Here is a 20,354-nt window from a genome sequence, read left to right as displayed (position 1 = left end):
ATTCCTTGTATGTAGCATGGTACAGTAACACCTCTGGCAGCAGTAAGGGACATGCCTTTGAAAGCAGTGACCTCCTTTCAACTGGGAATGACACTGGAAATAATGAAGTAGAAAATCAGTGTTTTTAAAAAGTGTGTATTTCAATATTGTGTTGAAAGTGGAAAAAGACCTTCAACTACAGAAATGCTATGTCTCAAAAGTCTTTATATTGGAGCTTATGAAAATGCTGTGTATCCAGGAAAATAGCTGTGCAAGCTATTGCAAAAGTTTCATGTTTTGAATCTAATTTTAGATTCAAAACGTGAATGAACTAAAGTCTCTATTTTCAATTTTAGTATGAAAATCTTTGGGCTTAAAAAAAACCCCGTCTTTTCTGGCTTTCCTGACTTCCCTTCTTCATTGAATAAAAGCACTAGTATATGAACAAACAGTAGAATAGAAAAGTGTCCATCAAACATCACACTTCCTGATGAATCCTCTACAGCCATACCTGATTATGAAGGATATGCAATCCTTTAGCCAGTCTGCTCAGTGATGGCAAGTACTTGGTCTATTTTGCTACCCAGAATTCAAGAGCCTTTTATGGCAGCTGAAAGGTCCATGATAGTACTTTACACTCCCCTACTCAATGGTACAGAAAGGCCAATGCACTCATGCAGAAGATTTTAAAACATTTCCCAAATATGATTATCCTAATGGAGTAGTACTGGGTTATTTTCATAAGCTTTGGAGGAAAGGACAAGATTTCCTCCTTAAAACTCCTTGCTGCTGGCAATCAGCATATCCATGGCAAACTGCAGGGGCCATCTACCACCTTTACCAGCATGCTCCCAAAGATTTTAATCACTACATGTCAGAGTCTTCCCCAATAAGAACCATCAACCAGAAGTACTGCAGAAAGGCCCATCGTTCACCTCTTATAAGAATGAATAGCTGGGGATAGGGGAGTGCAAGCTTTGTTTTCTCTAAACCTTCCTTCATGTTGCTTATGTGGACATAAAGTGTAACCTCAGCACTGATACCTGTTCTACCACTGAGTGCCCCTGCTTCTTGCAACCTCAACCAACCCTTTCCATTTGCTCTCTTTTACCTTGGACATTAATTTTGTGGCAATCTGCTCTGTCTGAAAAAGAATTTCATTACTGTGAAATTAGCTTTCTTCAACGTCAGTTTTATGCAGTGATGCAAGCCTGCGTTGTCTGAATTCATGCATGGTTTCACTGAAGCAGGGCAGCTGGGTAATACCATATGTTTCCCTGGCCTTACTCCACCAAGCTGAGCAACTGAATTCCACTATATTTTACTTCTTTTCCTTTTTCCCTATGGAGTCCCTTACTCTAAAGCATGACATCAGTCATGATGATGATTCAGAAAGCCATGCTAAAAACATAAATAAAATTGTGATATGTTTTCACTTGAGCTCAGTGTCTGAGTTCATTTTCATCATCTCTGTGTTGCATACTCTAATTTCTGTGCAGATGTGCAGCATTAGGTTTCATAGCCAGATATATTCCTTGTCAGGGGAAAGATATCTGCTTTCACTGCAGCTCATCACTTGTCTGATGTGTCCATAAAAGGCACCTGCAGAAATATCGCTAAGTCTCTTCAGATTATATGCAATGAAAATGTTACTCTCTTCTCTGTAAGAAGAAAGTATGCAACAGTGAAGGGAAAGACAACAACCATATTGCTACAACCGGCACAAATTTCACTCTGCCAACACTACCACCACAGCACTTACAGAAACTCATCTATAACTTCAAGAAAAGATAAAGGATTTGTAATTCATGATTATGTTTCTTTGCACAGAACATGATGGTTTCGCTTTAAATGTAGAATTCGCAAGGCAGTTTATAATGGGAAACCCGATACAGCAGTACCAAATGTCTTATGCAAGGCTACATGACAATCCAGTTACACAATGAAGACAAACCTTACATCTTCATTTCTAAAGTCCACTTATTCAATGTTACTACTGACCTAATACCAACTGCATTTTTTTACTGTAGACCTTGGTGTCTACAACTGCATGATAATCAATTTATACTGTATTACTAAAGATACAAACCCTTTTTTAATGAACTGCATAGATTACCATTTAGATAAGAGGTAAGTATGAAATTCCATAGTTTGATGCCTAATCCTTGTATTAAACAAATTAAATACCAATAACTTTTCAAACTAGAGTTTAATTCCATTATTTCTCCAAGCTTTTCTGTAATGGTTACACAAATTTTGTCTCTTTTTTACTTTTATTGGAGCTTTGCTTCTCAGAAATTAAAATTACAATCCAACACACAGACATAAGTAATTTCATGTTCAGTATTTGCTTTTGAAAACATTAATTGAAGTAATCTAAAAGGCAAATTTTAGCTGGCAGAAGACTACATTTTTCAATGTGATGCTATTCAATCGTCTATCATTAAAGGAATTTTTACGGGCTGTCCAGCAAGGTCATGGAGTGTCTCTGGTGACATTCAAGACCCACCTGGACACGTTCCTGTATAACCTGCTCTAGGTGACTGTGCCTTGCCAGGGAGGTTGGATGGGGTCATCTCCAGAGGACCCTTCCAACCACAATGATTCTGTGAATTTTGAGGAGAGTGATTTTTGTGATTAAATTTGGCTCAAAAAAAAAGTCACATTCAGGTCTCTTGTGACTTCCTGTGTGGGCCTGTTCAAGCTGCCAAAGACACAAGTCCTCAGGGTACTTCAGGAGACTCCTCTGGTTTCTTTTCTAGGCTATAAATAAATAAATGCCTCTAACATATAAGTGACTGTGGTGATTTTAATCATAGAATGTTAAGGGGTTGGAAGGGACCTTAGAGACCATCCAGTTCCAACCCTCCCACCATGGGTGGGGACACCTCCCACTACACCAGGCTGCTCAAGGCCTTGTCCAACCTGACTTTGAGCACTGCCAGGGATGGGGCATCCACAGCTTCTCTGGGCAACTTGTTCCTGTGTCTCACCACCCTCACAGTAAAGCATTTGTTCCCAATATCTAATCTAAATTTCCCCTCTTTCAATTTGTACCCATTCCTCCTTGCTCTATCACTACAATTCCTAATGATGAGTTCCCCTCTGGAGTCCCTGAAGGACCCAGATACGACAGCTTAACTAAGAGGACTAAAGGTACTCACGACGTACCTGCAACACTAAACCAACCTCGCTCACGAGCACCTCATCAACCCAATCCAGTCATTACCAACTTCCTCTTTTAGGCCTAAAAGCCCCTACATAAATTGTGCTGGATGCTCCCGAAACAAGATTCGTCTTTTGGTTTCCTCCACAAACTGCACTGGGTTGGCCCTGTTTCTTTCCACAGTGCCCCGCCAGACGCGACCCTCTCCCCCCGACCAGGGACACACCCGCACAGCAGCTCCCGACCGGCGAGGTCACACTGGCACGGCTCTCGCCCGGGGCGGTCACAACCCACACGGCTGCCCCGCCCAGGGAGGTCACACTGGCACGGCTCCCGCCCGGGGCGGTGCCGCGCCTGCGGAGCCCGCCATGTGCGGCAGGGGTGGGGCGGCGCAGGCGCGGGGCGGCGACCGGAGCAGAGGTGAGGCGGGCGCGGGGCTGGGGCGGTGGGGCTGGGTTAGTGACGGGAGCGGTATTGGCGGCCCTTCTGCTCTGCGGGGAAACGGGCGGGGCCCTTCCGCACTGCCCCCCCCGCCGCCTTCCCTGAAGGTTCGGGCCAGACGCGGACAGTGCGACACGGGCCTGATCCGGGCCGGGAGCGCGGAGGTGCCGCAGCCGCCGAGGTGGCAGCGGCCGCGCGTTTGGAAAGGTGGTGGTGAGAGCGAGCCTCAGCCCGTGGGTGCAAGGAGTCAGTAGGGGTGGCTGGCGCCCTGTCTTCCCTGAAAATCCTAAAGTCACGGTGTTAGATGGCCAAGTCAGGTGGCCTTGGCTTCCCCGTTCGGGCGGGGCACCGGCTGCCTCCTGAGAAGGAGCCGGACCGAAAGAGGCTTTATCCTTCTGCTGTGAGGGAATAAATAAAAAAGGAAAAAAGAGGTTCAGATACAGAGCTGTGGTGAGTTAGAGCTGCGGTCCCGGGTGGGATTCCCTGCTGCTGTCACGTGGAGTGCTGCAGGCAGAGAGGAGAGGAAGGTTGCCTTCTGCTCATGTGAGGTTTTCCTCAAGATGAGTGGGTTTTAGCTGTTACAGTTTTCTGTCCTTGGTTGAATTTTTTTGCAAACCTTTTTTATTTCATATCTTCTTGTAACTAGCATAACTTTTTGAGAAGATGGAACTTCCCGTTAGCTTCTTCAGCCTCATCAGAATGGGGAAGCTGTAGAGTTGATGAAAACTGCTGAGGAAAATGTTCAGGGACTGTGTCCACACAAGATAAAAAGTTACCCATCAATACATTCTATAAAGTGCTGAGCACTTGTATCATAGCGCCTTGTGTGTGATGTCAAGGATGTATTTATCATGTCAGTTTTCTTACACAAGCTGTATATTGTGCAGGTTCATCATACTTCTGTAGTGAGTAAAGGGCATTTGAGGTCTGACTAATGATTGTAAAGCATGCCACTTTGTTACGTGGAATGTATATATGTATACATACACACTTCCTGAATAAATGAAGTGTGTGATGAAATCTCAAGTGAAGAAGTCAGGTTGCTTCTTGTCTGGAAACAAAAGAATTGTGGAAAGGCTTTGGTTGGAAGGGACCATAAAGAGGATGTAGTTACAGTGCCTCCCGCTCTGGGCAGGCATGCCCTCCACTAAATCAAGTTGCTCAGTGGTCCATCCAGCCTGGCCTTGAGCATTTTCAGGGACTGGACATTCTCTTCTCTGGGCAGCTTGTTCCAGTGCATCACCACCATCATGGTAAAGAATTTCTTCCTAACATCTAGTCTAAATATTTCCTGTCTTGGTTTAAAACAAGTCCTATCACTACCTGCCCATGTAAAAAGAGGATGAGATAATTATGAGGGCCGTTCTAACTTTCTTTTCCTGCAAAACGTTTTTTTAGGTAATGTAAGCATTTCGGTTACGAAAGAGAGAGGAAACAGTCATGTCAGCTCTTTGTCCACCACCATCTCCTGCAGTTGCTAAGACAGAGATCTCTTTGAGTGGCGAGTCACCATTATTAGCTGCCACTTTTGCTTACTGGGACAATATTCTTGGCCCCCGAGTGCGGCATATCTGGGCTCCAAAGACAGAACAGGTTCTTCTCAGTGACGGTGAAATAACTTTTCTTGCTAACCACACCCTGAATGGAGAAATACTTCGGAATGCAGAAAGTGGTGCAATAGATGTGAAGTTCTTTGTTTTGGCGGAAAAAAAAGTAATCATTGTGTCATTAATCTTTGATGGAAACTGGAATGGAGACAGAAGCACATACGGACTATCAATTATACTTCCGCAAAGTGAACTTGGCTTCTACCTGCCACTTCACAGAGTGTGCGTGGATAGGTTAACACATATTATAAGGAAAGGAAGGATATGGATGCATAAGGTAAGTTTATTGTTTATTACTTAATTGTTAGATTGTCTTTTGCAGAAGCAAATGAGATGCTGTGACATCTGTTCTGTAGCAGTCTGGACACACAAAGTCAGAAAAGGCTGGTCTGTACACAGTTTTGAAGGTTAAAGGTTATCAAATTATTATGTCAGCAAATTAAGGGCTGGGATTTTTAGCCACAGGATTTATTCTGGTGGTATAACTTCTATGAGACTGTGTAGTTGAAAGAGGGTTCCTGTAGCGTTTTTCATCTCTCTGAATTTTATATAAATTGTTACCTTTAATTGTGTTAATCTGTGTATTTAAACTAGGTATAATTGTAAATTTACTGTGTTTCAAATCATGGTTTTCCTTGTTGAGGTCCAGAAAAGGGAACTGATGCAATTAATCTTCTCAGTGCTGGTACTGTTTTACTTTTTTAAAAGAGGGCGTTAACAAAGAGTTTGTCAGGACTTAAACTGTGTGGAACTAAAGGGAGTTACAAAAATACATCTGCTTTAGTCCAAATATTTCTACTTCTGAAACTCAAGAAGAAATACTTGCTGAAGTTTTCTTAAGCACTGGAACTCTTACCTTTGGGAAATCATGGATATTTCCTTATTAAGTGAAAACTTTTATGTATTTTTCTTGAAAATAAGTAAGAGTCTAATGGTAAAAATTAAAATTTTTGTCATCTTCATGGAGTCCAAGCTGTCTTAGAACAGTCGAGTGCACATCAGGTGTAGTATATATGGTGATGCACGTTTGCTTGATAATCTTCTGTTCTGATACCTGTAGTCAACATACTTCAACCTTACTCTTTGGGTGCTCTTATCTGATCTTATTACAGAAATAACAAGCTGATGTTATTTTTGTGGTGGTGTGTCCTTTTTGCTGTATTGCCTGATGATGTCTGCTAGTGCTTTCTGAAACACTGGCTTTTCACACTTTCTGGGGTTTACTTTTCAGAGGAAGGATACTACATAAAGTTCTTTTTCAATATAGTAGAAACACAAATATTTAATTCCTTATCTAGTCTTCTAAAACCCTGCTAGAAGTTAGTGGTTTTGATGTAAATGAATGCTCCCTCATGTTCTTGATTACATTGCTTCTCTCATTTACTGTCATCTGTACTGACTTCTAGTGTGAGTGGTCAAATAAGCATTAGCCATTATTTTTAGCTATGATACATTTTCTCAGTTTTCAGATATTGCTCCATACCAGTATGTTTCCACAGTAGCAGTAATCTTCAAGCAGTGTCGAGAATGACAAAAAAATGTTTTTTACTAATTTTTTCTTTCTCAGAAATTAGTCATTAAGTTCTTCATTCTTTTTCAGATGTTCTTGAAGCAGGTAGGTCAGTTGAATTAGCTGAGACAGTGATGCATTCTGAAATAGACATTTATTATCTTTTCCTTTTTTTTTCTTTTTTTGGTGGGAGATCACAGATCCCTGCATATACCTGCAGTTCTTCAGTCTTATTTAGAAAAGAGAAAACTGCTTGAAAAATGAAGATTAAAATTTAATTGTTGTAGAATAAGCATAACAACAGTAATGAATTTTAAGTGGTTCATTCTGTAGTTTGCATTTTGAGGCAGTTTAGCAGCTGTGGTTACATACAGCAAAACAAAAAGTGTTCAAGTCCTATCTGAAAGGTATTGTGTATCTGTTCTGGGCGTTCTAATAGTTGTGATTATTAGCTCTCATTAGTTCTGTGTAAAGCCAGACAACATTTCCAGCTAGACTTGAGATGAGAAGAAGCCTTCTGAACTCAAGAATAAGGAGAAGCATGGAGCGGTGTTCAGACTGGCAAAGAAAGACAAGCAACTCTGAGCAAGTCATCAATACGGGGTTAGAAACCCCTTTCGCCTACTCCAGTTTATGCTCTGTATGTTTGTCTAATAATTTTGAACAGGTAGGTTTCTGAAAAGAAGTGGCTTACACCATTTGTTCAGCCTTATCTTCAAGAAGACTGAAGTTTTTTAAAATCATTGTCAAGGATGTCTTCCTCCTCTGAATTAAGGGTGGAGGTGTCCTGAATGAATCTGTGTTGTTCCAGTATTATTTTTCACTGATGCATCTTTTAGATGGTTAGAAAAGTTTTATTACTTTTTTAGTTTTAGGGCGAACTACTCTATTATTCCTTATTCATCTGCTCAAAAAAACCTCTTGCAAACTCTTTTCACACTTGAAGTTGATTAACTCTGGCTAGATCAGTCATAGGAAACTAATGAGTAACCAATAAAAGTGCAACAACCTGTCAGCATCTAGCAAAAGATATCATTAGTTCTCCCAGCATCTGCTATTTTTAGTGACTTGTATTGATGCTCCAGTGATGAACGCCAAATTCTCTTTGTGAATAATAACTTTATTCCATTGTAAGTTCATTTTAAATGCAGTTTGCTACTCAGCTGCTGGTGAGTCTGTTTTCAGAGCTTTGTTCAGTCTCTTGTACGTTGTGTTTTGTGTACTTTGAGGTTTCATGTCTCCTGTACTTGGTTATAAGACAATGCTTTGAAGACTTGTGAGTGCCTCAAGAGTGGGGAAAAAAAAAGTCTTTTGTTTCCTATCCTCCCCAGTCAAATAATTTTTCTTGCTCTGAAGATCTTATTTTTCTCGTTGCACCAGGAATCCTCAATCTATACTGTATCCGTTTGAAAATAAAAATCCATACATAAAATGGAATTCTTCACCATAATCTGATCATATGATATTTTCTTGATCTGTAGTGAAGAACGTTTTGACATTTTCATCAAACCCTCCCTTTCCTGCTGTTCCTGCCCAAATCTGGGAGATGTGTGGTGGAGGGCAGAGCAGGGAGCGTTGATCTGTGTTGCATGGCATCACTTCCTCCTAAAGTCAACTCCGTAAAAGAAAAAAGATTTGAACATTAAAATTGGAATCTAAGAAGCATGACTCCACAGGGAAGAAACTGTACTGTGTGACTGTTGTGTGCATACATACATGAACAAATGCCAGAGAGTTTATATTTAACTGCTTCTCTTGCTCAGGAGAGGCAAGAACATTTCCAGAAGATTGTCTTGGAAGGCACGGAAAGAATGGAGGATCAGGTAAGGGCCTTCAGGTGGGTGCATATGGTCCACCATTGCAATACCATTTGACTGCATCAGGTGACTGTAGAAGCTGGTGGTGCTTCTTATTTTTGGGATCCAGGAAGATGCATTGGACTGGCTAATAATGTGACCTGCACAGTAGGCAAAGTTTCTGGAGATAGGATGATGGAAGCTGTGATCAAATCAAAGGAAAATATATTTCATCACTTTAGGGGTAAAGTAGAAATCTGTGAAGAGTATTACCTTTCAGAAAAGGAAATTCATTACCTTGAACTGGAAGCTCTGTAAAGGTGGCAGCTTCCATAGAGTCATCCCAGCCTCCTGTCAAGGTTGTTTTTGCATTAGGTTAGGTCACCTTTTTGAATTGCAGAGACATACAGAGTCTGTCATGTTGGAATGTGCTTGGAGACTTAATGGATAAGACTGTGAAAAGAATTTGATTTCTGAAACTCTAAATGTAAAATTGTGGCTTCATTTTCTTGTGATAGATAAGTCAGGAAAGACTTTTTGTATGTTAATGAGTAATATGCCTGGTTTTGGTTTCCAGTCATTGTTAAAACATCAGACTTAAACGTAAAATGCTTAACAGTGATTGCACATAACATAGTATGATCAAATTATCTCACTTCAAATACTTCTTGTCCAGGCCAATCAAAACTGATGTTGAAAATTAGCATAAGACCCGGAAATACATTTTAGGCATGATATTGAGAAGCCAAATACATGTTTCCAGTTCATAATTACTGATGAACAAATTGCTCATCAAAATGCATCGGTTTCTGCTCATACTACCCTTCCAAGCAATAGGAAGTTAAGGATGTTTTGCATGTAATACTGCAAGTTCATGTTAGCAGTAACTTCTAATACTACCCAATGTGCTTTTACTTCAAGCATTTTATTTATTGTGCAGGGTCAGAGCATCATTCCAATGCTGACAGGAGAAGTCATTCCTGTAATGGAACTCCTTTCATCTATGAAATCACACAGTGTTCCAGAGGAAATAGATGTAAGTTCTTGTTTTATTTGTATTCTGAATTTTTTAAAAGTGGCTTTCGCCCTCTGGGTAAAACATAGTGCTGGCTCTTTAGTTTGGTCACTCACTTTGCCATAGAAAATGCCCATTTTCCTAAATTCTTACATACTTCTGTTTCTTCACATCAAGTTCTCCTAAGTGCTTTAAGGAATGGCAATATTTTTTATGGTGCTCAGTTAGCAAAATTGACTGCATAGGATGATGTCATTTTACGAGTGGAAAGGCAGTTTGAGGCGAACCAAAATGAATGGGCAGATTAATGGATTTGATGTTGATACCTGTTTCAGCACGTTACAGTGTTCTTGTGGAAGGAGAAGTGAGCTGACATGCACTAATTTAAAGTAGTCTGGACATTTTTTACAGAAAAAAACCACACTAGGAGGAACCTGACTTGTGACTGGTGAAGACTTAATAATCAAGTGACTTTCTCTTTTTCAAAATGCTTTGTCTGAAGTCAGGTCTTTTTAAGATTGTGCTTTTTGGGGAAGTCTTACAACTTAACTTAAATAGTTCCCAAACAGTTCCCACCTATCAAAGCAAAAAATCAATTAATTTGAAGGTGATCAGGTCGTTGTCTAACTTTTGTTTATATTTACTTGCATTTCAGATAAGTGACACAGTGCTAAATGATGATGACATTGGGGATAGTTGCCATGAAGGCTTTCTCCTCAAGTATGAAATTCAGTTTTGATTTATGCTGTAGTAAAATGATTTAAACTTTTGTATGCATCTAAATGTATCTATCTGCATGTGCATGTGAACTTGGATTACAATAGGTTTTTTTATAGGAGGGGGAACAATGACAGGTATTTGGCTTTTTGAGATTTTTGTCATTAAAATGTTACAAAAGCTTCTGTCATTTTCAAAGAATGGTTCTGGGCCAATAGCTGCATCTCTGTAGATTGTGTTGTCACAGGATCATTTGTTTGATAATAGAATTCCTATCAAATACAAATTTTTCTTTGATACCTACATTTAATTTTATAAGACTCTTAAGTCAAAATCTTGGGTTGTTTTTTTTTTTAATAGCTAAAAACCTGGGTTGTGCATAAACTCTAAATAAGAGTCATTAATGGTATGCCATGTGTCATGCTTATTGTTGAGTTGCGTATTTTTTTTACCCCCTGTTTTTAATTTTTAAATGGAAATAAGTTGAACTCGAGAGCAACTTGGTCTCCTCCTGGGGGAAAGGATGTATTTCGTAGGTTTTAACTGATGTTCTGTTACCTTTCATAGTATCTCCTGCATAACTGCATTCATATGTGTGTGTAGTGCTTGGTGACATCTATTTATACACCATCATGTGTGCTTTCAGTACTGAGGAAACTGCTGAACTTGTATTTCAGCAGTAACCTACTCTGCTGTTTAAAGTCCTGTGGTTATGGGCATATAGGCTATATTCGTATGTGGAACACTTTTTCCTGCTTGTGAAGGTGGTAATTGTTTCATTTGAAAAATCTGGTTAAAATACATTAATCTATGTCTGTTTTTACTTGCAGTGCAATTAGTTCACACCTGCAGACCTGTGGTTGTTCTGTAGTCGTAGGAAGCAGTGCAGAAAAAGTTAATAAGGTAACATGCTTTGTAATAAACCGAACTTAAATGCTGGTTATTAGGAGTGTTAGTGTGTTACTTGGAACAAGTTAATCTGTAAACATACTTGAGGCTGAAGAGGGAAGGAGTACTGTTGTCTAGCTGTCTTCAGCTGCCTGGTCTAGCAGAAGATAATTCTGCCTGAAAATTGCCTTTCAATTGTATTCTGACAACAATAAGAAAACCAGTGTATTTAATGATACAGTATATAAATGAGTAGTAAATGAGTCTGAGCTTTGAAAATTAGGTTTGTTAGCTAAAATACACAGATTGAAGAGACTGACTGCCCTTGCCCTTTTCAATTATGTCAATCACAGAAGCATCAAAGTTGGAGGAGACTTCTAAGGTCACCCAGTCCAACCATCCACTGGGTACTGCCACTGTAACCCCTTATCCACTCAACCACATCACCCAGTGCCAGATCCAGACATCTCTTAAACCACTTCCAGGAATGGGGACTCCACCACCTCCCTGGGCAACCTGTTCCAGTGTTTGACCACCCTAACAGCAAAAATTTGTTTTATAATAAGTAATCTGAATCTCCCCTGCCTCATTTTAAGGCCATTTCCTCTTGTCCTCTCACTGCAGGCACGGCAGGAGAGACTGACCCACACCTCACTATACCTTCCTTTCAGGAGTTGTAGAGGGTGATGAGGTCACCTCTGAGCCTCCTCTTCTGGAGACTAAACAGCCATTCCTTGTAAGACATGTTTTCAAGTCCTTTCATGAGCCTTGTTGCCCTTCTCTGGACACACTCCAGCACTTCAATGTCCTTTATGAAGCGAGAGGCCCAGAATTGAAGACAGTATTTGAGCTGTGGCCTCACCAGAGCCAAGTACAGGGGGACAGTCACTTCCCTGGTCCTGCTAGCCACACTATTGCTGATACAGGCCAGGATGCCATTGGCCTTCTTGGCTGCCTGGGTGCACTGCTGGCTCATATTAAGCTGTCTGTCAGCCACCACCCCCAGGTTCCTTTCTCCTGAACAGCTCTCAAGCCACTCTGCCCACAGCCTGTAGCGCTGCATGGGGTTGTTGTGACCCAAGGGCAGAACCCAGCATTTGGCCTTTTTGTACCTCTGGCAGTTCGTCCTTGGCCCATTGATCAAGTCTGTCCAGGTCTCTCTGCAGAGCCTTCCACTCTTGAGCAGATAAACACTCCTGCCCAGCTTGGTGTCTTCTGCAAACTGACTGAGGGTGCATTCAATCCCCACATCCAGATCATCAATAAAGATGTTGAACAGGACCAAGCCCAGAACTGAGCTTTGGGGAGTCCTGGTAGCAGTGAGTACACAGACAATACCCATGTCACTGAGTATTGTCCGTATGCTCTTAAGCAATTATTGTGTCCGTAATTTCTCCTGCACTGGGGAGTAAACATACTTCTGTGTCATGAGCTGCTTGTGTTTCATGGAACCTCTGTCTATTTCTTCAATGTAAAATAAAAATGATGTGAACAGTGGGCCTGCTGAATATATTATATATTACTTGTAGACTATGCTTACTATATATTATGTATTTTATAGTATATGGGGCTTCTTGCCGTAATGAAATACAACAGTTTTAAAAAAAAAATTAAAGGCACCTTTAGTAAACCTATGTTTTGAAATAAACAGTTTGTTATGCTTTATAAAAGTTGGGGCAGAGGGAATGCACTGTTTCATGTGTATTACCATCAGTGGTAAAGTACTTCTGATCAAATTAACATGCTGATGCCCACACGCAACAAGCAAACCAGAGAAAAGAAAATTCTCAGATCTTAGCTGAAATCAGCTAACTGCAGTTAATATGTATTGTTTCAGAGATGTAAGATTTAAACACAGTTGAGTTATTGGAAATGTTACATGTTTAAAAGAAGTGTTTTATATGTACACACTATGCTATATGTAATACAAGAGGAAATGTTAGAAGCTTAAGTAGTTATAAAAAGCTTATGGATGATTAAATAGTTAATAAATAAGTTTTAATATCTAAACTCTTATGAATTTGTAAAATAATATATCGATAATCTAGACAGTATAGGAAAAAACAGTGTAAAAGAATGTGACCCTCAAGATCCATCCAGGGTAAATTTTATAAATTAATTCTACTCATGTTCTTATCAGCAGCATTCTTGTGTCACAGTACAACTGTTCGGAGGTAACTGCTTTCTTAATAGCATCCTTCAGCTTGCCTCCAAGTAAAAAAAACACTTGTGGCACATTGTGACAAAAAGCGCTAGTCAGAAATTACGTTGTCATTGCTTTAGGTACTGTGGAAACACATTGTGCAAGGACAGAGCCTTTTCAAATATCTTATAGACACGGGTAGGACACCACACGTTAAGACTGGAAGACGAGCAGAATGGAATACATGTTGTGTTTGGAGTGATGACTGGTAGCTATTTCAGCCCAGAAGTTTGAAGATGGATGATGAAGTACCAGTGTTGATTTTAAGAGAGAGTTTAAGGAAATTACTGAGGAAATAAGCGTGGATGCTTATTTACAAAATTGACTGTGCCTGATTTGAGACAATAACTGCTATTTCAATATGGAGTGAATAAATTAAGAGGCTTGAAAGGCTAGGAAAGTAATCACAGTAGCTCATGTTTATGAAAAGAAAGATGTAGAAGACAAAAATGATTTTTTCTATTAATTGGATAAAAAGCAAACTTGGTTGCAAAAAAGTGTTGGATTTTTTCATTGTTTGACAAGAAGTTGGAATAGTATAGCTTACAGCATTAGTAATTAAAAAATAAGTAAGAGTAAGCATGTCACTGTTCTGTGGCTTTTTATAAAGTTTTGGCTTTTCTAATAAGCATGGTGAACTCTTTTGTTCATCATTTTAAATGCCTAATACGGTCTAGTCAGACTTATTTCCTTACCTTTTCATGTTTTTCAAAACTGTTCTTTTTAATGCAGATTGTGAGAACATTGTGCTTGTTTCTGACACCGTCTGAGCGCAAGTGTTCCAGACTCTGTAGAAGTGAGTCCTCTTTCAGATATGAGTCAGGACTTTTTGTTCAAGGCTTACTCAAAGTAAGTATGCTCAGGAAAGTTCTGTTCTTCTGTAGTTTAAGAACATTATTCAGTGTATGTTTGTGCGTATGATATGCACACACATGCACACATTCATATTCAAAAATATGTGTTATATTCCCTTGATATCATCTTCTCTGGCACGGTAACTTTCCTTTTAATTATCTTCATGTTAAAATTCCAAGCCAGTCTTTTCTATGATACATCTGTTTCTTGAGGATTGTTCAGGATTGCTCGTGTCCTTTGAGGTACAATAATAATACTCTTTTGTCTGCTTGGGGCTAGAATCCCAAAAGGCATTAAAGTTTTTGTGTTTTAACAAAACCAAGGAAGAACAGTCACATCAGGTCTGGAGTTTCCAAGTATTTTAAACAGTCTGTAGCAATGGGTGAAGATGAATAGAAAAAGAATGCTTCTTGCTCTAGTAAGCAGTCTGAACTTACAGGATAGCTATAATACTGTAGTGCTCATGGGCTCATGAACCAGGTAATGCAATACTGTAATACACAGGTCACCTTAGTACCTGTTTTCACTGTTTGGTTAAGGAAATCATCCAGTATTAAGGACTTAGTACTGGACTACACCAGTCCATACTGGACAACCACTAGTTGTCCCAAATAAAATACATCTAAACAAATGGGCTATAAAATTTAGGTATGATGCTTTAATATTGTTTTGTCCCAATACAGCTTTGCATTTTTAACTAAAATGGTATTCTTTTTTCACTGAAACAGGATGCAACGGGAAGCTTTGTGTTGCCCTTTCGTCAAGTAATGTATGCCCCATACCCTACTACACATATAGATGTGGATGTCAATACAGTAAAGCAGATGCCCCCTTGTCATGAACACATCTATAACCAACGACGATACATGAGATCTGAGCTGACAGCATTTTGGAGAGCTAATTCAGATGAAGAAATGTCTCAGGATCGTATTATCCACACAGATGAGAGTTTCACACCTGATCTGTACGTAGTCTTCTCACATCTCACAAAGCTACTTGATTTGGGACAAGAGTGTAGAGTACAGAGCCTACTTGTTAATAAAGTACATGGAGCTTCTTAAAAGCAAAAAAACTTCTTCAGCTCTGGTAGTTACATTTGTTTTGGCAGAGTTTACCAGGTCTTCCGTAGTTTGGTTACATCAAATATTATTGAAATTAATTTTCAGTCACAATTCTGACCATGTTAATTTTATTGCCTGTTTTAATTAGGGGTATAATAGACCTAAGTGTATTTGACAGGGCCCAGTGGCTTTCCTGGATTTAGTTCATTTCATCTGAGTGGTTTAAAATTCTGTGTTACCTTCAAAAATATCAGGATTAAAATTCAGTACAGTTTTAAATTCACTTTTCATTTCAGCCAGACTGTCAACAGTAATGCTACTGCCGTGCTCAACTCCTAGACGGTTAATATCGCATACTGGCATTAACTCATGTTGGTTTGTTTTCTTTTCTATAGAAATGTCTTTCAAGATATCCTGCATAGAGATACATTAGTAAAAGCCTTCCTGGATCAGGTAATTGTTCCTTTTCAGAAAAAAGAAATACAGTTCAGTACTTTGACCCCTAGTAACAGATAATTTAACACAAACAGATCATTTCATGTTTTGGTGGGTTTTTTTCATACTACTGCTATGATTCTTCTCTACATAAGTAGAAAGAAAATACTAATATAAAACTGAAACTCCTGCTTAGGTGTGAAAAACAAGGGATATTTTCTATTGCTGTGCAATAGTGTCTACAATTGAAGTATTGAAAAAACTGCCTGACTGGGAATAATTTCAGATCATTATCCAGACAGAATTGTAATACAGCTTCATTTGTTGTATCTGAGCTGATAGAAAATGTAGAAAACATGCTGATTATATATACAAATCTGCTATTATTTGCCTGCTTTGCGATAATTAAGGATATGTTACATGTGTATGCAATGTTTCTTTATTTTCCACATTCTTGAAATGGTTCTTGAATTTCCATGTCTACCTAATATTCTTAATTTTTAACAGATCTTTCACCTGAAGCCTGGCTTGTCTCTAAGGAGTACTTTCCTTGCACAATTTCTGCTAGTCCTTCACAGAAAAGCCTTAACTTTAATAAAGTACATAGAGGATGACACGTAAGTGAACAGATAATAGAAAGCAGGTTTAGAGAAACTTATTTTGTTCTTTTTTAAAACACATGTTTTTATTTCCTTGCAGGCAAAAAGGAAAAAAACCTTTCAAGTCTCTTCGTAGCTTAAAGATAGATCTTGACTTGACAGCAGAGGGCGATCTTAACATAATAATGGCTTTGGCTGAGAAGATTAAACCGGGTCTACACTCCTTTATCTTTGGGAGGCCGTTCTACACTAGTGTACAAGAACGTGACATGCTCATGACTTTTTAAGGTCTTCTCTGCATCTGATACTGCAGTCCTGCAGAGCAGGAGACTGTGGAGTGACCTCCACACTGGTGACAAGCATCAACGACTGAGAGTGAAGCATCAGGAGCACAGTAACACTGAGGTGTATCCCAAGCAGTAGGGGTCTTGTTAGACGAAATTTCAACTTAGCTAGATAAGCATGATTTTAATTAATTTGTGTCTTCTGTGTGTTTTTTAATTGTAAAAATAAATGTTGTCAGAAGTCCCTTGGCCATATTGGCTTAGTAGATAAATGTGGACATGTTTTGGTGTATGATAAAAGAAGCATTTTAATTTTTATTCCCCAGAGACTTCTTTCAGGTGTGTGTCAAATTTTCCCTGTTCTGCTGTGTCAGTATTTTCAATGTTTCCACAGAAAACAGTACATACGTCCTCTCTAACCATGGAAGTTGCAAAAAAGGCACCTTCCAAGAGTTTCAGTTTTTAAAACTGTTGTTGTTATATATGTGGTGCAAATCTGGAATACTACTTTCCTCATCTGCCTCTTTTAACACTACTTGCTCCTCCCTTTAGAGCATTTAAACATATTTGGAATTTTTAATATATTATGAAATGCTACTCCTGAGTGCAGATTGTTGATTATTAGCAGCTTAAATAGCAGTACGTTGCACATGGCAACTAGGTCATTACTCAAGCAACTTTGTACATGTAAGTGCCAACCAGGATCAGCTAACTGAGGTCTTTCAAAACACAAAACAGAAGACTTGTGTCATTCCAGAGCAGTTGCCAGTCTTTCTATTGTGTAAACTGCTACTGGTAGTTCCACTGTCAGTTTCAATGAGGTTCATAGAATCATTTAGAATGGAAAAGTCCTTCAAGATCATGGAGTCCTACCATTAACCCAGAATTGCCAGTTTCACCAATAAACCATGTTTTTGGACTCTACCAGGACCAGTGATTCTACCACTTCCTGGGCAGATTGTTCCACTGCTTAACAAAATATTCAGATTAAAGTATTAGATTCTTCCAAAGAACATCAAGGTGATAGCCGAACTAAAAGATTAATTTTTTTTTCATTTACATCACCATTAATGTATTTAGTAATCCTTAATTCAGAGATGTGCACAGCTATGAACTAATGTAATTAGCATTTTAGTAAGTTAGGTCTAGTCATTAAGCTTACCTGTCTTCTTAGTTGAGCTTAGCATATCTCCAATTTAGATTGAAAATCAAAACACTTTTTCTATTGGTATCCCTCAACCTTTCTTTCTCTGTAGCATGTAGAGCAGTGTGGTATCAGGTGAATCCAGACTGGTTTTTTTACCCAGTACATCTGTGCTTCATGTTGTTGTATCTGTTCTCCTTTTGGACAAGTACAGGAAATAACTCAATATTCATTGGAAAAGTGAAAGAGCTGCACTGATTGGAGAAGCCATGGCTGCTTTATTGCTTCCCTTGTTTGTAACTCTCCTTTGTAAATACATTTCTGTTTTCAAGATAACTTTTTAGTGTTACTTGTGTGCCGTGAGGCAGAAAAGTTAGACAAAACTTAGATTCACAACTTTTCCTGAAATGTCTAATACTCAGATTTTAAAAGAAATGCTGTCCTTTATTTAGATGCCCAAAATACCCTTACATTTCCTAAAAGACAAAGATTCTCAATCAAGTGTTTAACATTTTTGTGACTTAGCATCATCAGTGTTACCTGGTTGCAAAAGAATTGACATTTCTGGAGCCATCTTTTTGCTGTACATGCATGTAGAACTCTTGCAGTAAGCTTGGTCGTTCACCAAAAGAGCTTCTCAGAATTATGCTGACATCAGTTACTTGTGCTGAGATTCTGTTTGTCATTCTACCAGTGCTGTTCCCTTCTGTGTTTTCAGTCGAGGCATTAGAACCTGAATGTGCTTAAGTTGTTACTCTCATGTCTAAGATAGTGAAAGAAATGTAATAAACACTGGTGAAACTTCTAATGTAGAAGGTGTGTCAAAATATAAGAACTTTAAATCTGCTGCTGAAATTAATCCTTTCAGCTTGATAAGTATTGGAAACTGAACACTGACACTACTAACAGTCAAGCTGTTTGTTTACTGAAGTTTCTCTTTTTGAGGTTACTAAAAACTGGAAATTCAGTTGCTACTTCTGTTGCGCAGCTGTCACAAGTGCAGAATGTATAGTGAAGTATGTTGTTAAATGCATCTGCATGTTGTGTTGTAAATCTAGCTCAGGAAACAAAGTATTCTAATAAAATTCATGCCCAATTTTTGGACTTTAATTGTTGCTGGAGCTTTTTTGCAGAATTTCTGTTCTGTATCTGACAGCATCATTATCTTTCATGCTTTGAATTAAAGAAGAGACTTTTCTTCCTTCTTGTTAAATTAAAAGTTATGCTTGGTTGTTGCTGTCACTGATAAAAGTCACATGTTATTTAGTTCCTTCATTTCTGTTAAGGACTTACTCATTTCAAGCTGAGACCCGTGGGACTTGCTATGCCTCTGATGAACTCAAATATGAATTTTAAAAAGCTTTAATCCTAGAGGTGAGAATTTAGAAATGTTTTATCTAGCAGTCAGTGAATACCTTTCTTCAGGATTTTATTTCCTTACATTTAAAAGAAAATGGCAAATTTATTTCTTCCAGCTGGATTTTAAATGGAAGTCGTGTTTTCAAGCATTTTAGTAGCACATTATTCCTGGTCTTTGCACACCTATAAAGATAGCACAGAAAGATATCCACTGGAATGTCTTACTTGTTAGGACCACAGAGGATATTCCCTGTCTGAATATCAATATGTTGTAGTGTCAGTTTTATTCCAGAGCAAAATAGGCATTTTGGTAATGTTCTTATCTCTAAGCCAGAAGTATGATACACCAGTGCAGAGTTCTGGGACTTCTGCACTCGGTTCTGTACTGGCAAAAAATGTTAGAAAGCTTTCTCTTCCTATTTTCAGACCTGTGAGCACACAGGAATGTGGTCCAGAGCATTTGGGACAAGCAGGCACGTTGCTCACCTCTGTTGTCTAATTGGAGCCTACAAAGCAAGTACTTTATCCTCTTCAGCAGCGAGGAGGCACAAACCATACACATTAGTATGTGGAGTAGGCTTTTGCACAAGAGTAGAACATGATCTTGTTTACCTGTGTCCTGACATAGAGCTCCTGTTACACTTCCTATGTGAGCAAAACACTAAGGGAACTCCAGGGCAGCATGTCGTTATTTACAAGGTTGTAAATAATAATATTTCAGTTTTAGGAAGTAATTATCTCACTTCTCAAAGCCATGCTGTTGTAGGCATGTCCAAAAGTTTCGAACACAGAAGACTTTCAATTGAAGTTCAGAAGTATGAAATAAAGGATACATTCCTGACAATGGCCATCAAGTAAGTCTGACTTCAGTTCTAAATAAAATAATAGAGCTACCCTGCAAGAATTTTTAATGCTTGATTAGCGTTGGGCAGCTTTTAAAAGCAAAAGATCAGAGGAAGGAGAAATTTCTACTTAATACGGAATGGCAAATGGTAATTGTTCCTTTCTCTTAGATATTTCTGTCTTTATTGTCACATAGATGGAGGAGGTCTTTGACAACTGGAAAAGAGCCAAAAGACAATCTGAGGAAATGCAGCTTGACCAGTTTTACTCAGGTATCAAACAAAATCATGCCATGTGTCCTCTTGGACCTTGTGTCTTACCACATGAGGGAGGAGAAGCTGTTTGGGAGTTATCAGCACAGACTGACAAAGTGAATAATGCTTCATCCCCGTCATTATATTTTGTGATAAAATGATTGGATTTGAGGACGTGAGGAATGGGATGTAACAGGC

The 20,354-nt window shown here is 39.0% G+C and overlaps 1 protein-coding gene across 2 annotated transcripts; it reads left to right on the top strand.

Annotated features, from left to right (window-relative positions):
* Positions 1-3,483: 3,483 nt before the first annotated feature.
* On the top strand, positions 3,484-18,810 carry C9orf72 (C9orf72-SMCR8 complex subunit). 2 transcript variants are annotated; one of them, XM_010400124.3, is made up of 11 exons: positions 3,484-3,565; positions 4,985-5,470; positions 8,467-8,526; positions 9,440-9,535; positions 10,170-10,234; positions 11,062-11,134; positions 14,055-14,171; positions 14,906-15,141; positions 15,634-15,691; positions 16,181-16,290; positions 16,373-18,810. In XM_010400124.3, exons 2-11 carry the CDS (start codon positions 5,027-5,029, stop codon positions 16,557-16,559), a joined length of 1,446 nt encoding a protein of 481 aa, XP_010398426.1. In that variant the 5' UTR covers positions 3,484-3,565; positions 4,985-5,026; the 3' UTR covers positions 16,560-18,810. The 2 variants fall into 2 exon arrangements, with proteins under 2 accessions (XP_010398426.1, XP_010398428.1); XM_010400126.4 differs by lacking the exon at positions 3,484-3,565 and adding an exon at positions 3,663-4,839 and having other exon boundaries at positions 16,373-16,559.
* Positions 18,811-20,354: the final 1,544 nt, after the last annotated feature.

This window comes from Corvus cornix, chromosome Z (assembly GCF_000738735.6).
Source record: "Corvus cornix cornix isolate S_Up_H32 chromosome Z, ASM73873v5, whole genome shotgun sequence".
NCBI classification, from domain to species: Eukaryota; Metazoa; Chordata; class Aves; order Passeriformes; family Corvidae; genus Corvus; species Corvus cornix.
This window is presented reverse-complemented; position numbering and strand designations above follow the sequence as displayed.